The sequence below is a fragment of the Anopheles moucheti genome, chromosome 3, assembly GCF_943734755.1.
Source record: "Anopheles moucheti chromosome 3, idAnoMoucSN_F20_07, whole genome shotgun sequence".
Taxonomy (NCBI): Eukaryota; Metazoa; Arthropoda; class Insecta; order Diptera; family Culicidae; genus Anopheles; species Anopheles moucheti.
Window position 1 is genome coordinate 12,803,872 of NC_069141.1, and position 12,910 is coordinate 12,816,781.

Genomic DNA, 12,910 nt, shown 5'->3' on the forward strand with positions numbered 1-12,910 from the left:
GTGTAAGACACGAAACTACTGTAAATGTTATTTAAAACATAATCAAAAGCAAAAGAAGATACAGAACGCTTCAAAAAAGGCAGAAATCATATCAAGGGTAACTAACATATTTACAGGAAAAAAAAAACGAACAAAACTATCCGTCGCGTTCGTTGTGTCTAGTTCTAATGCAAAAATTATACAAATGTACCTCGTGCCAACAATAACATAATATAAACACATTGCGTAGTACGTGATACATAGCCGCGGCCGCATCAAAGTGATGAATTTGTATCTCTACAGCATCAATTTTTGACAGCGGCGCCATGGCGACAATTGATTCAGAGAAACATTTATGACTTACTCAAATTTAGCGGCAATGACTATAATAATATTTTAAAAATCATATTCATGTGGAAACGATTGAATAACGCTTGCTTTTCTCAGGATCCCGCGAGGATACCTTTACCAAAATGGACACCATCCAATGTAGCACTGGCAAAGATTTTCGTTACTCGTCGCTTGTTGAATTAGTAAATCTATCTGCCGATTGACGGCTACTGGTTCTGCTTTACCGAAATCCTTACCTGTCAGTTTGTCCTTCACGCGGTCCACAATCGCACGGGCTTTCTTATTCGTTACATCGACCGGATTCTGCACGGCAGGGAAATTCCCATCCGGTGCATCACCTCCAGCTGGAGCCGCTGCACCGGAAGCGCTTGGAACGGGGATAGCGCCTGTTCCACTGCCGGAAGGAACATTTACAGTGGCAGATGCACCACCATTTCCCGCATTTAGCTCATTTAAACGTGCGTCTCTTCTGGCGCTGTAGCTCAGCAGTGAATCCTCCTGAATGCTATCCGATCCACTGTCCATTTCTCCCGCATTCTTCGATCGACGTAACCGATCCGAATCCAGCAGACGCCAATTTAGGAGTGGATCGTACACGAACGCTTCCAGCACCGCCATCAAACTATCTTTGTTGCGTCGCAACACGTGCATAACGCTTTCACAGGTGCGCCGGTACGTTCCTTCGATACCGGTCACTTCCATCGCGTTGATTAGCATACGCGTCAGCCGGAAGGGAATCTTCTCCGGGAACTTCTCTCGTGTCATCGCGACCTAAAGAATTGGGAAGAGAGTGAACATCATCAGCGATTACAGATACAGATACCTTAAATGCTAAGTCTGTGTAACACTTACCTCGAAACAATCACCGAAATCGATATGAAGAATTTTTCCACTCAACCGATCCAACATCAAGTTCGAAGGATGGCGATCGCCGAGCCCCAGAATGTACCCGACCATCGACATGACCGCCAACGACCGGATGTAGTTGGTGCGCCGATCAAACCACTGCTCCGAGGACGGGCTTTTCAACCACAGCAGCTTGGCCAAATCGTCACCCTTCGTCTGTTCCAGCGCATGTTCAAACACCTCGACCTTCTGCATCACCGTCAGGTGATCATAATCCGGCGCCATGCGCAACATGATCCGATGCTCGATGTTTAACATCATTTTCTTCGAATCGCGATAGTCCCGGATCAGCTTGTGCAGCGTGTCACAGTGCGGTACCCAACCGATCAGACCCGAGTTAGTGCTGAGCGGTATCACCGCATACCGCTGAATCGTTAGGTTGCGCCTGAACGTGTCGCGATCATTCAGCAGCAGCGTGTTTACCAGCCCGAACAGTTGCATCACACGCTCGTCTTGGCGCAAATCTTCGTGGCCTTTCAGCAGAAACATGTAGTTTTTACCATTTGAACCCCGGATGCAGAGCTTCCGTGGCCGTTGCTTCGAGCTGATAATCGTGAGGTTCGTTTCGATACTGGCGATACAAATCAATGGTTGACCGGGCGTGTAGCTACCCGGGACGGCCAGTTCCAGGTTGCGACAGGCGAGCAGTTTCGGGCTAACGTACTGCAGCTCCAGCGAGGTAAGTTGTACCAGCTGGCGCGAAATGCGCCTAAACACGTGGTAGTACAGATCCCATGCTTGGTTTAAATCGCGCACGTTTTTCGTACTCTGTAAATAGATAAGCAGACAGTTCAGATCGTCGTCTATCGCTGTATTTTCGATGGCACACACGGTATTTGGGATGAGATGGTATTTTTCGAATTAAATAAATAAAAATTCGGATAAATGTATGATTACGATGAAATACATAATTTTAGTTAGCCGGTTGCTGACTTGAAATACAAATTGTTTGACCTACATTGGGCCCGTCTGAGGGCAACCTGAAGGACCGGTGGGCATCATAGAGGCGGGACTGTTGCAGCTAGAACAAAATCGATACTTTTCTCATAATGTGCAAACAAAAATTCTCATCATCGAACGTCGGGGTCCCCCGCTTTTCGGCCCGTAACTTTGGAACGGAATGTGTCTCATGAACCTACCCGGTAAAGTTTGCGAGTAAGTAGACACTCCAAAGCATTTCATAAGCCAAAAAGGAAATATTTGTGTTTTTGAATTTGCAGAATGTACCATGAGCAGAGCATGACTTACCTTATAATTTCTACACCAGTCCTGTGCTTCGGACAAATCACGTCCATAGGCCTGGTTGAACGACGACTCCTTCAATGTTTGCGGCCCGCGCTGAAGCATAGCGTGCAAAGGTTCCAGCGTCGCAAACATGCCTTCAATATTTTGCTCTCCAAAGTACAGTCGGGACGCTTCCTCCAGCCCTTCGTGCCACTGTTCGTGCCACAGGATGGCCACCCGTATAAGCTCCTCGCTGATCAGCAGTACCTGGTTGACGAGCGTATTCGAATGTTCGCACATGTTGTTCAATATTTTGTGGGCGGCCTGTTTGCGTGTGCCCGGTGCTGACTTGGATGCCACCGTAAGCGGATACACCAGTGCCTGCGGGTGCGTTTTGCCAATCTCCGTCAGCAGATAGTTAATCAGCTGTCCGACCAAGTTGCGCGGTGTGTCGATTCGTGCGATCAGCTGCGGTATCACCTGGAGCCACGTGTTTTTATCGATCACCCGCATACCCTCGACCAGCGCTTCGTAAACTTCCTCGTACTGGGCGTGATCAAACCAGAGCGTGAGCAACCGCAAGGTGTCCTGCAGGGAATTGCCCTGGGAGAGATTGATCGATTGGAAGAAGCCACGTACGGCCGGTACGGCGTAATGCTTAATCAGCGTCCGCTCGGCAGCACTGCCCGGATTTTTGGTGTACTCTTCCTGCTGCTTCTTCGCCTGCACAACCTCAAAGTTCATGTACGCCCAATTATGCCACGCCTTGTACCAGTTCGGATCGTGCTTCGTAGCTCTGCTGTAGCACACGAGAATCCCATTCACCAGGTGCTCCTTCAGCAGATTGCCGCTGGTGGAACTGCTCTGCCACATGCCCAGCTTCAGGAAACAACGGGCCAACAGCCGCCGGTTCTCATCCTTCAAATCATCCTGCCCACCCGCTCCGCTACTGGCGGTGAATGCCTGCGGGCTGAAAGACGCCACAAAGCGGTTCAGATGGTCGTAAGCTTCCTTCACGTACCCGGCCATATGTAGATGCTTCGTGTATGCGAACGTTACGTGCGGTTTTTCGATCGGAAGCGCTTCACCCAGGTTCTGCATCGGATCGTACTCAAGCAGCATAACAAGCGTTTTTTCCGACAGCTTCAACGAACCATTCTTCCGGCACAACGACGCAAACTTCAGCCACGTACGGATGTCTTCCTTCGGCGACAACACCAACGAGTGCACCTGAATCACACGCTGCCAGTCCTCGACGAGGCGCTGTCCACCCAGCAGCCGGTCCCACCACATGGACTTGATCGTTTCACGCCGCTCCGGGATCAGTTTGTACTGGATCACTTCCTCCAGCTCGGCTAGCATCTGCACGCACACCATCGGACCGTACGCCCGCTCGTACGACTCACCCGCCATAGCGGTCAGCTCCGTGTCGAGCAGATCGCGCGTCAAATCGATCAAACTTTGCGCCGACTCGTACTGCTCATTGTGTACGGCCAGTACGGCCCTGTAAAAGGCGCCATCCTGCGTGTCCTCAGGAATGCAGCATACGAACCGATTCATCCCTTCCCAGTCCTGCAAACCCCAGGCGGCAGCAGCTGCTAATCGACCCGCTTTGCTCTGCCCCTCCGACCCCAGGGTATCCCAGTTATCCGTCGTCACGGTGTTCAGTGCGGACCATTCACCCAACGCTTCCAGGCAACGCATCTCACCCAGTCGTGATTCCAGGTCGTTCGGGTTAGTTTTTAGCTTTTCCGAATAAAGCGTTCGTGCCTGTTCCCAGCTGTGCAACTTTTCGTACCAACGCACTTGTACCTTCATTTCCTCAGCGCTGGAGCGGTGCCGTCCGGCGTACTCTAATAACCCTTCGGCCGCTTCCTTCTGCTGCAGCTTATTGTTTATGAGGATGAGCGACTCAAACAGTGACTGGTGGTGATCCTGCGTCTGATGGAATTCCTCCTCCTTGTAATGGAGGGCTTTCGCGTACGCCCGACATTCCATCGCGCGTTCGCCCAAAATCTTCGAATCGATCTTGAGCGGATAGCTTTCACAGTGTTCCATAAATTCGGCCAAATTCAGTACCGTTTGGGTAATTTCCGGCAGGTCCTGTACGGTAAGCGCTTGCGTCAGGCTGTGCGCGAGATCTTGCTTCAACTTGTCCGATAGATCCGACCAGCACGACACGAATGCCGCATTGAACAGGTCTTTCAACAGCTGGGGATAATTTTGGGCCAGCGTTGCGCACGATCGGAGGGCCGGGTTTTTCGACTCCTTCAGCAGTATGATGCTTAGCCGCCGTAACCACTCCAACCAATCGTCCTTGGAGACGCGCCGATTCGCCTTGAACATTGCCTCCAGGTCGGACATCGATACGGGGAACTTCTTGATCGTGCTATCGCTCGGGAGCGAAATTTCCCGATTCCGGTTCCTTGCCTGCCGTATGCGGAACTCATCGTCCATCGCAAGCGTGCTGTTGTTCTGCAGCTTGGTCAGCAGCTTCGTGTATTCCACCGACGGTACCTTGTGCTTAATCATGACTCGATTTACCAGCGGCACAAACACCAAATATTTACGCCCCAACTGTATCATGATCGAGCAGAGTGTCGTCAGCGCAACGGGCCTTAGCTCGGGATAATTGTCGATTACGCGCACCAGCGGATGTACGACGCGGGAAGAAAAGTCGGTAAAATCGAGAACTTCGGCGAGATAGTTGATCGTTTGCAGCGCCGTAATCGAGACGTTCAGCGGAATGTCGAGCGGTTCGAACAGCTTCACAATCGCCGGTATGATCAGGTGCAGGTAGTCGTCCAGATTGTTGCCAAAGTTGCGCATGGCACCGAGCAGCTTCACGGTGACGGCACGGTCCTTCGAGGTGTCGTGTAACAGGACGCGCAATATTTGCGGCATCAGCTGAGGTAGATACACTTTAAACTCACAGCCCAGCGCAATGGCTATCTTTTCCACCAGATTGATAATGGTCGGTTGCAGCGATGCTGCCGATGTCGTTGACGATGACGCACCAACACCCTGACCAACGCCACCGCCGGCGGTCCAGAACGTCTTGATCAGCTCGAAGATATCGTCCATGAAGCCGATGATGTGTTGCTTCACGATCGATATCAGCGTGGACAGTTGTTGAAACAGGTACTCTTTAAGGCTCATCTCGGCTGTTACGATGTTCCGAAGCAGACAGGGCAGCACCTGCGAAAGGTACGGCACTCCCTTTATCCCGAGACTGGTGAATGTAAATGTGATTGCCTGCACAACGCTAAGATGATGGTTTGATAGAGTTGGATCGCGCAAAATTTTCATCAATGTCGATATTACCACCGCCGGATAGTACTCGTCCAGCTGTGTGCTCATGTTAATGAGCATTTCCGACGTGGAAAGATCGGTCGGTTCATCGCTCTTCGTGTCGACCGAAATTAGAATGTTTGCACTCGTCTGGCTATCGATCAAGCCACGGTTCATCTTATGCTTGTAAGGATCGAGTGCGCCAAGCAGTCCAAGCACTCGAATCGTTTCCCGCCGCACATACAACTGCTGTTCAGTTTTCAGAAAGTTTATCAGTATGTCGATCAGATTTGGGTACTTGTTGTATGGTACCACTACTTGCCCTGTGGCACTGACAAGCTGCCCAAATGTCCACAGTGCAACAGCACGCTTTTCCGTAGAACCCGCATCACTCAGCATGTCGAGCAAAAGCTGTAGCAGCTCGTCTGACCATTTCTGTAGCACATGTTGACCGCCTATTACTTCGGCCAAATCTCCAATTGCGCGCAGCACGTTCAACACTACGCTCGGGTTCTGATCCGGTTCCTTTAGCTTCGGCACGAGGATCGTTAGGATCGGGCGCATGTACGACGCCACCAATCGTGGTGTACTGACGATCAGATGGTCCAACATTCTCGCACTCTGCTCCTTATTACGGCTAACGCCCGAGTGTTCCAATTCCGTCAGCAGTTGAACCATCGTTTTACGCAGACTGGGCATTACGTACGCTGGATTTATCGTAGACAGCCGGCCAATAATGATGATCGCAAGCTCCCGTATTTCAAACACCTCATCATGAATGGTCACTAACAGCGAGCTAAGAAACCACGGTTGGGCCAGCTGTGTATCGAAGCTTTCGTCCAGTGATTTCAACACCCTTAACCGCACGGCCGGATCCACGTCCGTGATGCCGACGACTAGAATTTTCTCCAGCACCGAGCTGAGCGTTTGCGTTAGCGTTTCCGACACATCGTTCCCATTGCTGTCCGCTGCCTGAAGCGCCAATTTTAACAACAGTGTACACGTCTGCACGGCCTCGATGCGGATCTCTTGCTGCTCGCTGTTCAGAAAGTGATCAGCACAGCGCTGTACAAACTGAAGCAAGCTGCAACCTTCGAAGCTGAATGTGCCTAGCGTTTGCAATGCCAACACAATCGTCGCCGTGTCGTGCACCTGCTGCTGCACTGGTTGTGGCTGCGGTTGTTGTTCCAGCGTACTTAAAAAGGCGGGCGACACTACCGAGTGGGACTTAGGGACGATAAATTGTGGCAACGGGCGGTTCATTAGCACATAGGACAGTATCTTCAGCAGACCGGCGGTAATTTCGGGCTGTGCTAGCGGTACCGTTTCGCACAGTTCCCGCAGGCAAATGATTAACGCAGGACTTAAGCCTGTCGACAGCATGGGCGCTACAATCTCCTTTATTTCATGGGTTATACCACCTTTAAGCGCGTGGCCTAGCAGCATAACGCACATAAACACTGACGGGTCGACCGGGGTTTTCCGCTTGCTTGGCGTGTCCTTCGGTGGCAGCGCGCTACCAATTAACTCCATGATGCGTTTCGTGTAGGGTTCGATTTCCTTTTCAACTGCCACAGCAATGTATCCGAGCGATATAAACGCGGCATTGCGTTCCTTTTCCTTGCTCCGTAGCAAGGTGAGCAAGTAGTTTGCCACCGTGCGCAGATGTAGCCGCACAAACTCTTCCCGATTGAACGCTGCCAAGCGCGGGAAAATTGCTAACAGTGTCTGAATAACGTAGGGTGATTTTGAGCTGCGCTGATCCAGCACCGCTTGGCAGATAGTGTCGTACTTTTCCCGCACCAACGCTCTGTAAAGTGCAGACTCCTGCACACTGTTGTTCTGGCGGAAAAACTTCAGATCCGTCACCACATCATAGTAGCGCGAGCTGTAGCTGGCGGAACCGTGCCCCGTATGGTTACCGAGTTTCTCCATAAAAGGCACACGAATACGTGGCATAAACCGACGGCCCTCCTCATCTCTCTGTTCACGTATCGAGCGTTTCTGGTCAACATTTAAATTATCCAGCTGCATGTACTTTTTCTCCCAGACCGCGTGCGAACAGCGCAGTATTTCCTTGAACACGATCAGCGCACCGTGCACACGATCATCTCGATTCAAATTCTTTTCTCGTCCTACCGTATCCCGTAAACATTCGAATGCCTGATCGTAACAATTCATATGCCACTGGGTGTTGTTGTTTTGCTTCGTTCCCTCACGCTGCGACGTCAGGATGAGCACGGCCCTGAGCGCCTGGCCCGCCCCTTCCCGGATGGCCGCCTTGGGATCCTTTATTGCGACGAATATGTGATCGAAGAAACTTCCCACTTGTTGGTAAAAAAAGGTCGGCATGGCAACGGCGAGCTCGCGCAATACGAGGACCGCAGCCTGCCGCTTGTTTTCCACCCGGTCTTCCGATAGCCATTCGAAGGCACGTTTAATATCGAATTCGAAAGAGCTGGCACCGTTCGAGCCGGGCAGCAGGGCCAACTTTACCAGGACCGTCGCAGCCAGCTCCATCACGCAAACGTCGCTGACGGCTAGTAAATTGCGCAGATTGTTCGAGTATCGGGAAATTTTGTTTGTTGTATTCACGACGTCACCGTTGATGAGACAATCTACAATTAAACAAACAAAAAAGTTACAATGAATAGAGGATGCTGGAGTGCCAAACCAAGTAGACTTGGAAGACCGAATAGTTACCGATGGCCAATATTCCTCCCTTCTTTTCGTTGTTGTCAGGGCTTGTGAGCATCTCGAAGATATGATGGTTGAAATCCTCGAAAAACATATCGTCCGGAGTTTCGCGAAGCTCCGTCTTGACGTACAGCGACAGATCCTTGATTGCTTTGTTTTGTACATCCTTGTTTCGGGATTTAAGCCCGTTTACAAACAGTAGCACTTTTACCATCGACATGATGCTTTTTTTTGCGATCCCAGGTACATATAACTAAACCAACCGCACCGGTGTTGGTTCTTTCTTCTGATCGTTAATTTTGTACGCACGAAGCATAAATGCTACCAAGCACTGATCAACGGATGTGATCCTACTTGGAAAGCTTATGTTTATGTTTATATCCGCACAAGCCACAACAAACACTACACACCTCACCCACACTATCTTATCTTCGCGCACACAAACGCACACTCACGAGAGGACACGCAACCGATCACGCATACATTCGCCAACAACAATACGTCCGCGTAGCGCTCGGCTCGTCGGCTATGGTCACGCAATCAGACCAAAATAACCTATTTCGCTGCGTACCAAGCCTTAATTCCCCACCGGGAACCGGTTGCCACGTGGCTAAGCCATACGGCAAACCATACTTTCGACCTGTATTTACCGGTCGGCCGTAAAGAATTAACCAAAAACCAACTTTTTCCGCAGCGGTGCGTTGCGAAACTATTTTCCGAAATGAGCTGTCAAAATGGCCACTGCACTGACAGCTCGTACCATTGACAGATGGGATCCCAGTCGGGCAGACACAAACATCAGCAACGAGAAAAAACACACACAACACTTGGTATGTTTGGTCGCGAGAAATTCTAAACCCCGTTCGGATATTGTATAATACGCAGCGCGTTCGCAAAGATCCGATTAAACGCGGGCTTTAAAAGAGTTGGTAAGGCTTCCGAAGGTTCTTCGTATGTAAAACAGGCGCGATAATCGGTTTTCAACACTGATGGTTGTTGTTTGTTGTGTCGAGGCCTACTTTGGCAGGAAAGGTGCAGCTGTGTGCAGCGGGAAAGTGCCAGACAGAATGGGACCCAAAAAAGGAATTTTCATGACCGTTTAATCGGATTCCGACTGGCCGCTAGTGTGTTAGCTCGAGCTTACCCGTTTATTGATCGTTCAGCAGTTGCGGAGTAATAGACGAAGACGCAAACATACAGCTTAATTGTGGCGAAACTACGACCATCGAGAATGGCACTGAACGGGTTTTTGGAATTCTTTCAACGGGAGAAAACGTTCCGGCCGAAGAAACGGTTCACCCAGGGCACAATCCGGTATTCGCTGCACAAGCAAGCCAACGCCAGCCTCCAGTCAGGTATCAATCTAAAGGAGGTGGTAAGGCTTCCGGCGGGAGAGAACATGAACGATTGGCTTGCGGTGTAAGCTTGCAGGGCTTGCAGTAAGTAATTGTAGCGTGTAAATGATGTAAGACTTATAAATACTCATAAATCATACTTGTCTCCCTCCTCCAATGGCCGCAGGAAGCGCACGTCAACACCTGCTATAAACATTTCTACTACTTCGTGACCGAGTTCGACCTGATGTCAGCAAAAGAACTCGAGCCTCTCGCCGTGATGACGGCGCAAATGTGCAAAGACTAACCAGTTGCGATCGTTAGGTTATAGGTACGGATCATAAAAACTGTTTTCGAACAGCTAAGCAAACACGGCTACGATAAAGACGTCCCATGCTGAAGTGGTAAGCCGACAAATATACAAACAAATCAATGTTACGCAAAGCAAACAAACGAGCTGCCATACTACCCCCACACACATGGGGGCAGGTGTTGGCAGTGAGCTGGAGTAGAAGCGACACCTCATAAACACAAAGAAATAAAGTGCAAACAAGAAGCTGAAAACATTAATTGGTAAAGATTTTAACCGATTTTAATAATAAAAAAATCAATGACTGTAAAATATCTTGTAAACAAACAAACAAAACCCCCCATGATGTCTAAGTAGGAGTTGATACGAGAAATTGCCGCAACATATTTATCCAATTGAATGTTTTACTCCAAGGGTGCTTTCCGGTACAAGGACGATTCCCCTATAATTTGTGGCTCGCATTAATGAAACATTTATTTCTTGATGATACACTATGGCGCAGGCAGGCACAAACGCAATACTACCAACATTTTCATCGCAAGTGAAACAGAGGAAACGGATTTGTGTCGCACAGATATTGGGTTCGGCAGTGCTGGACAGGAAAGTTGGGCCGATTATAAACACTATGTAAACCTTCTTTTCTGTACAACACACAGTGTACAGCGGGCGTGCCCATTTTTGCTTAGCAACTATGAATATTGTTGATAACCTTGCCAACTATAAACCCCTTAGTCTTCCTGTCCAGCCTTATGGTGTAGCTCTTCTCTAACTTTTTTCTTTGCTATTTGCGTACGAAATTACTGCCATTCTATTGCAGGTTTCGTTTCATTTTGCCAGTCCAGTTATAAGAATGTGTCGGAATTTGACAGGAAATGCTTACTTTGATCGCCTTCAATATGTCTTCTATTCGGTTCACTAGAGTTTAACGCACCTAGCCCACAATCAACCCACACCCGAGTCGGAATTGATTTTTAGTGTGATTCAGCATACCACTGAGTGCGAAGGTGAAGGGTAATGGTTGTAACTTTTTCTCTAGGACGGCTCCTACCGTCCAGTTACTGTCCACCATACCCCGGAACACTAGGTCCGACTTTGGTAGGTCCACCTGATAGCCAATGGTGGCAACAGATTCCTGCATCCGGAAGTTGGTTTCTACTTCCGCTCCAATTTGAAGTTGCTCGCTGGCACGCTGATAATAGCAAAGATGCACTCCTGCTGCGCCAACCGTGCCGGACCATGTGTACAGATCCGTTGCGTACCTTTGAATTGCGTACATTGAAATTAGAACACAATTGATAGAATAACGCCATTGATGAACGTAAAAACCGTAAAGCAATTTACCTGGCAGCAGCAGACATTAAAGCGATTTGTCCACCGGGAACGGCCGGGCCGTACTGATAGGCAAACTCTCCACCCATTGCCAATCGATTCGTAATGGCCTGTAGATAATGCGCGACCATGACGCCCGAATTATTAATGATATTTGGATTGCCGACCGTGAGCGAGGTTGTATAGTTCGGTCCCTTGTAATCTGTCGTAAGTTGTGCCGCCGTTACTTTACTGCTTTGGATCTGAAAATGTAGATGAAGAAGATATTGGTCTGTTCACACTACGACCACGATTCAATCAGTTCGGGTTTTGTCATACCTGTGATGCGAATTTGCACCGAACATTCGGTGTTACTTGATGAATAATATTTGCATTTAGATTTCCCGATGGATCAATATCACCGAGCACGACGGGAAATGCTTCCGTTGGGGAAAGTTGTTTAGTGCCAACGTACATCGCACCAAAGCGATAACCGCTAGTATTCGAAGAGTTCAGATTAATCGTATGTGATACCTGGAAATGGTTGCTTAAGCCCTTGTTTATCATCAGTTTGGCTCCTTCAAAGTTTGTAGGCATCACATCTGAATTCCCAGTTCCAGCACATCCCGAGTGATAAAATGCGGCACGAGCAGCACGCACGCGAGCAGGCGCATTAAAGAAAAAAATGAAGAAAAAACATAAACCATGTAAACGCAACTGTCAATATTCGGTGATTATGCAATACACGACATGAGCATATTTGGGAAATTGCCCAAACCTGATCGATCCGCCAAAACACACCCAGACTTACCTTTACATTTCCTGTGTAGTTCTTCCATTGTTCCGGGATTTTCTAATGGTTTTGCATCACCCGATGCTTTATCCGGTGCACCGGCACCATCGCCGACCGACGTGAGCGCTTCTGTGGGCATCGGCGGTGGTAATCCACCGGGCCCAGCAATCGGTTTCGAGGATGCCAACACGTTACCCATGTTGTGGCAGCAGTTCTTTCGGGGTCTTTTGAGCGGCTAAGATGAACACACGGCGTCACAAGGCGAACCTTTGCACGGTTTCACGAAATTTCAGCAGTTTTCTCAGCGCTGTACGTGTGTGAAAACTCGTGTGTTCTTTTCGTGCGCTGAGTTTTGACGTGAGTTGAAACGTCAAAATGACATTGACCGGCCTACACCGTTCAGATACATCACACAGGACTTTACACCACATCAACAAATGAAACCAGGGAGCAGCAACTTGCAGATGGTCGAAACATTTCAACTTTTATCGTAAATAATGAACGTTCTTCCTACATTTTCCTTCTTGGCACCTTCTAAAACATACGTAAAATTCTTTGCAAAAAAACCGTTTATTTAACCCTCTTTACACTGTTTCAAAATGCCGGATGATGCGACGCAGAACATGTGCGAAGCATGTAAACTTACAAGTTTACCCAATGTAAAGGGGCCTCTGACAACGGTACTTTTTGACGTATCATTCTCACTTGTCCAATTGT

General features: G+C 49.0%; 3 protein-coding genes across 3 annotated transcripts; 1 reads left to right on the forward strand and 2 right to left on the reverse strand.

The window, feature by feature from the left end:
• Positions 1-368: 368 nt before the first annotated feature.
• On the reverse strand, positions 369-8,668 carry LOC128303609 (serine/threonine-protein kinase Tor). Its single transcript, XM_053040608.1, has 4 exons — positions 8,455-8,668; positions 2,485-8,369; positions 1,183-2,004; positions 369-1,101 (listed from the first exon to the last, which is right to left on the reverse strand). Exons 1-4 carry the CDS (start codon positions 8,666-8,668, stop codon positions 445-447), a joined length of 7,578 nt encoding a protein of 2,525 aa, XP_052896568.1. The 3' UTR covers positions 369-444.
• A 559-nt stretch (positions 8,669-9,227) lies between these two features.
• Positions 9,228-10,404, forward strand: LOC128300413 (MOB kinase activator-like 3). Its single transcript, XM_053036455.1, has 3 exons — positions 9,228-9,377; positions 9,462-9,865; positions 9,970-10,404. Exons 2-3 carry the CDS (start codon positions 9,680-9,682, stop codon positions 10,087-10,089), a joined length of 306 nt encoding a protein of 101 aa, XP_052892415.1. The 5' UTR covers positions 9,228-9,377; positions 9,462-9,679; the 3' UTR covers positions 10,090-10,404.
• Positions 10,347-12,539, reverse strand: LOC128303618 (mitochondrial import receptor subunit TOM40 homolog 1-like). The gene is made up of 4 exons (XM_053040625.1): positions 12,212-12,539; positions 11,740-12,002; positions 11,434-11,663; positions 10,347-11,351 (listed from the first exon to the last, which is right to left on the reverse strand). The coding sequence occupies exons 1-4, from the start codon at positions 12,390-12,392 to the stop codon at positions 11,024-11,026; spliced, it is 1,002 nt and encodes a 333-aa protein (XP_052896585.1). The 5' UTR covers positions 12,393-12,539; the 3' UTR covers positions 10,347-11,023.
• Between the last annotated feature and the right edge of the window lie 371 nt (positions 12,540-12,910).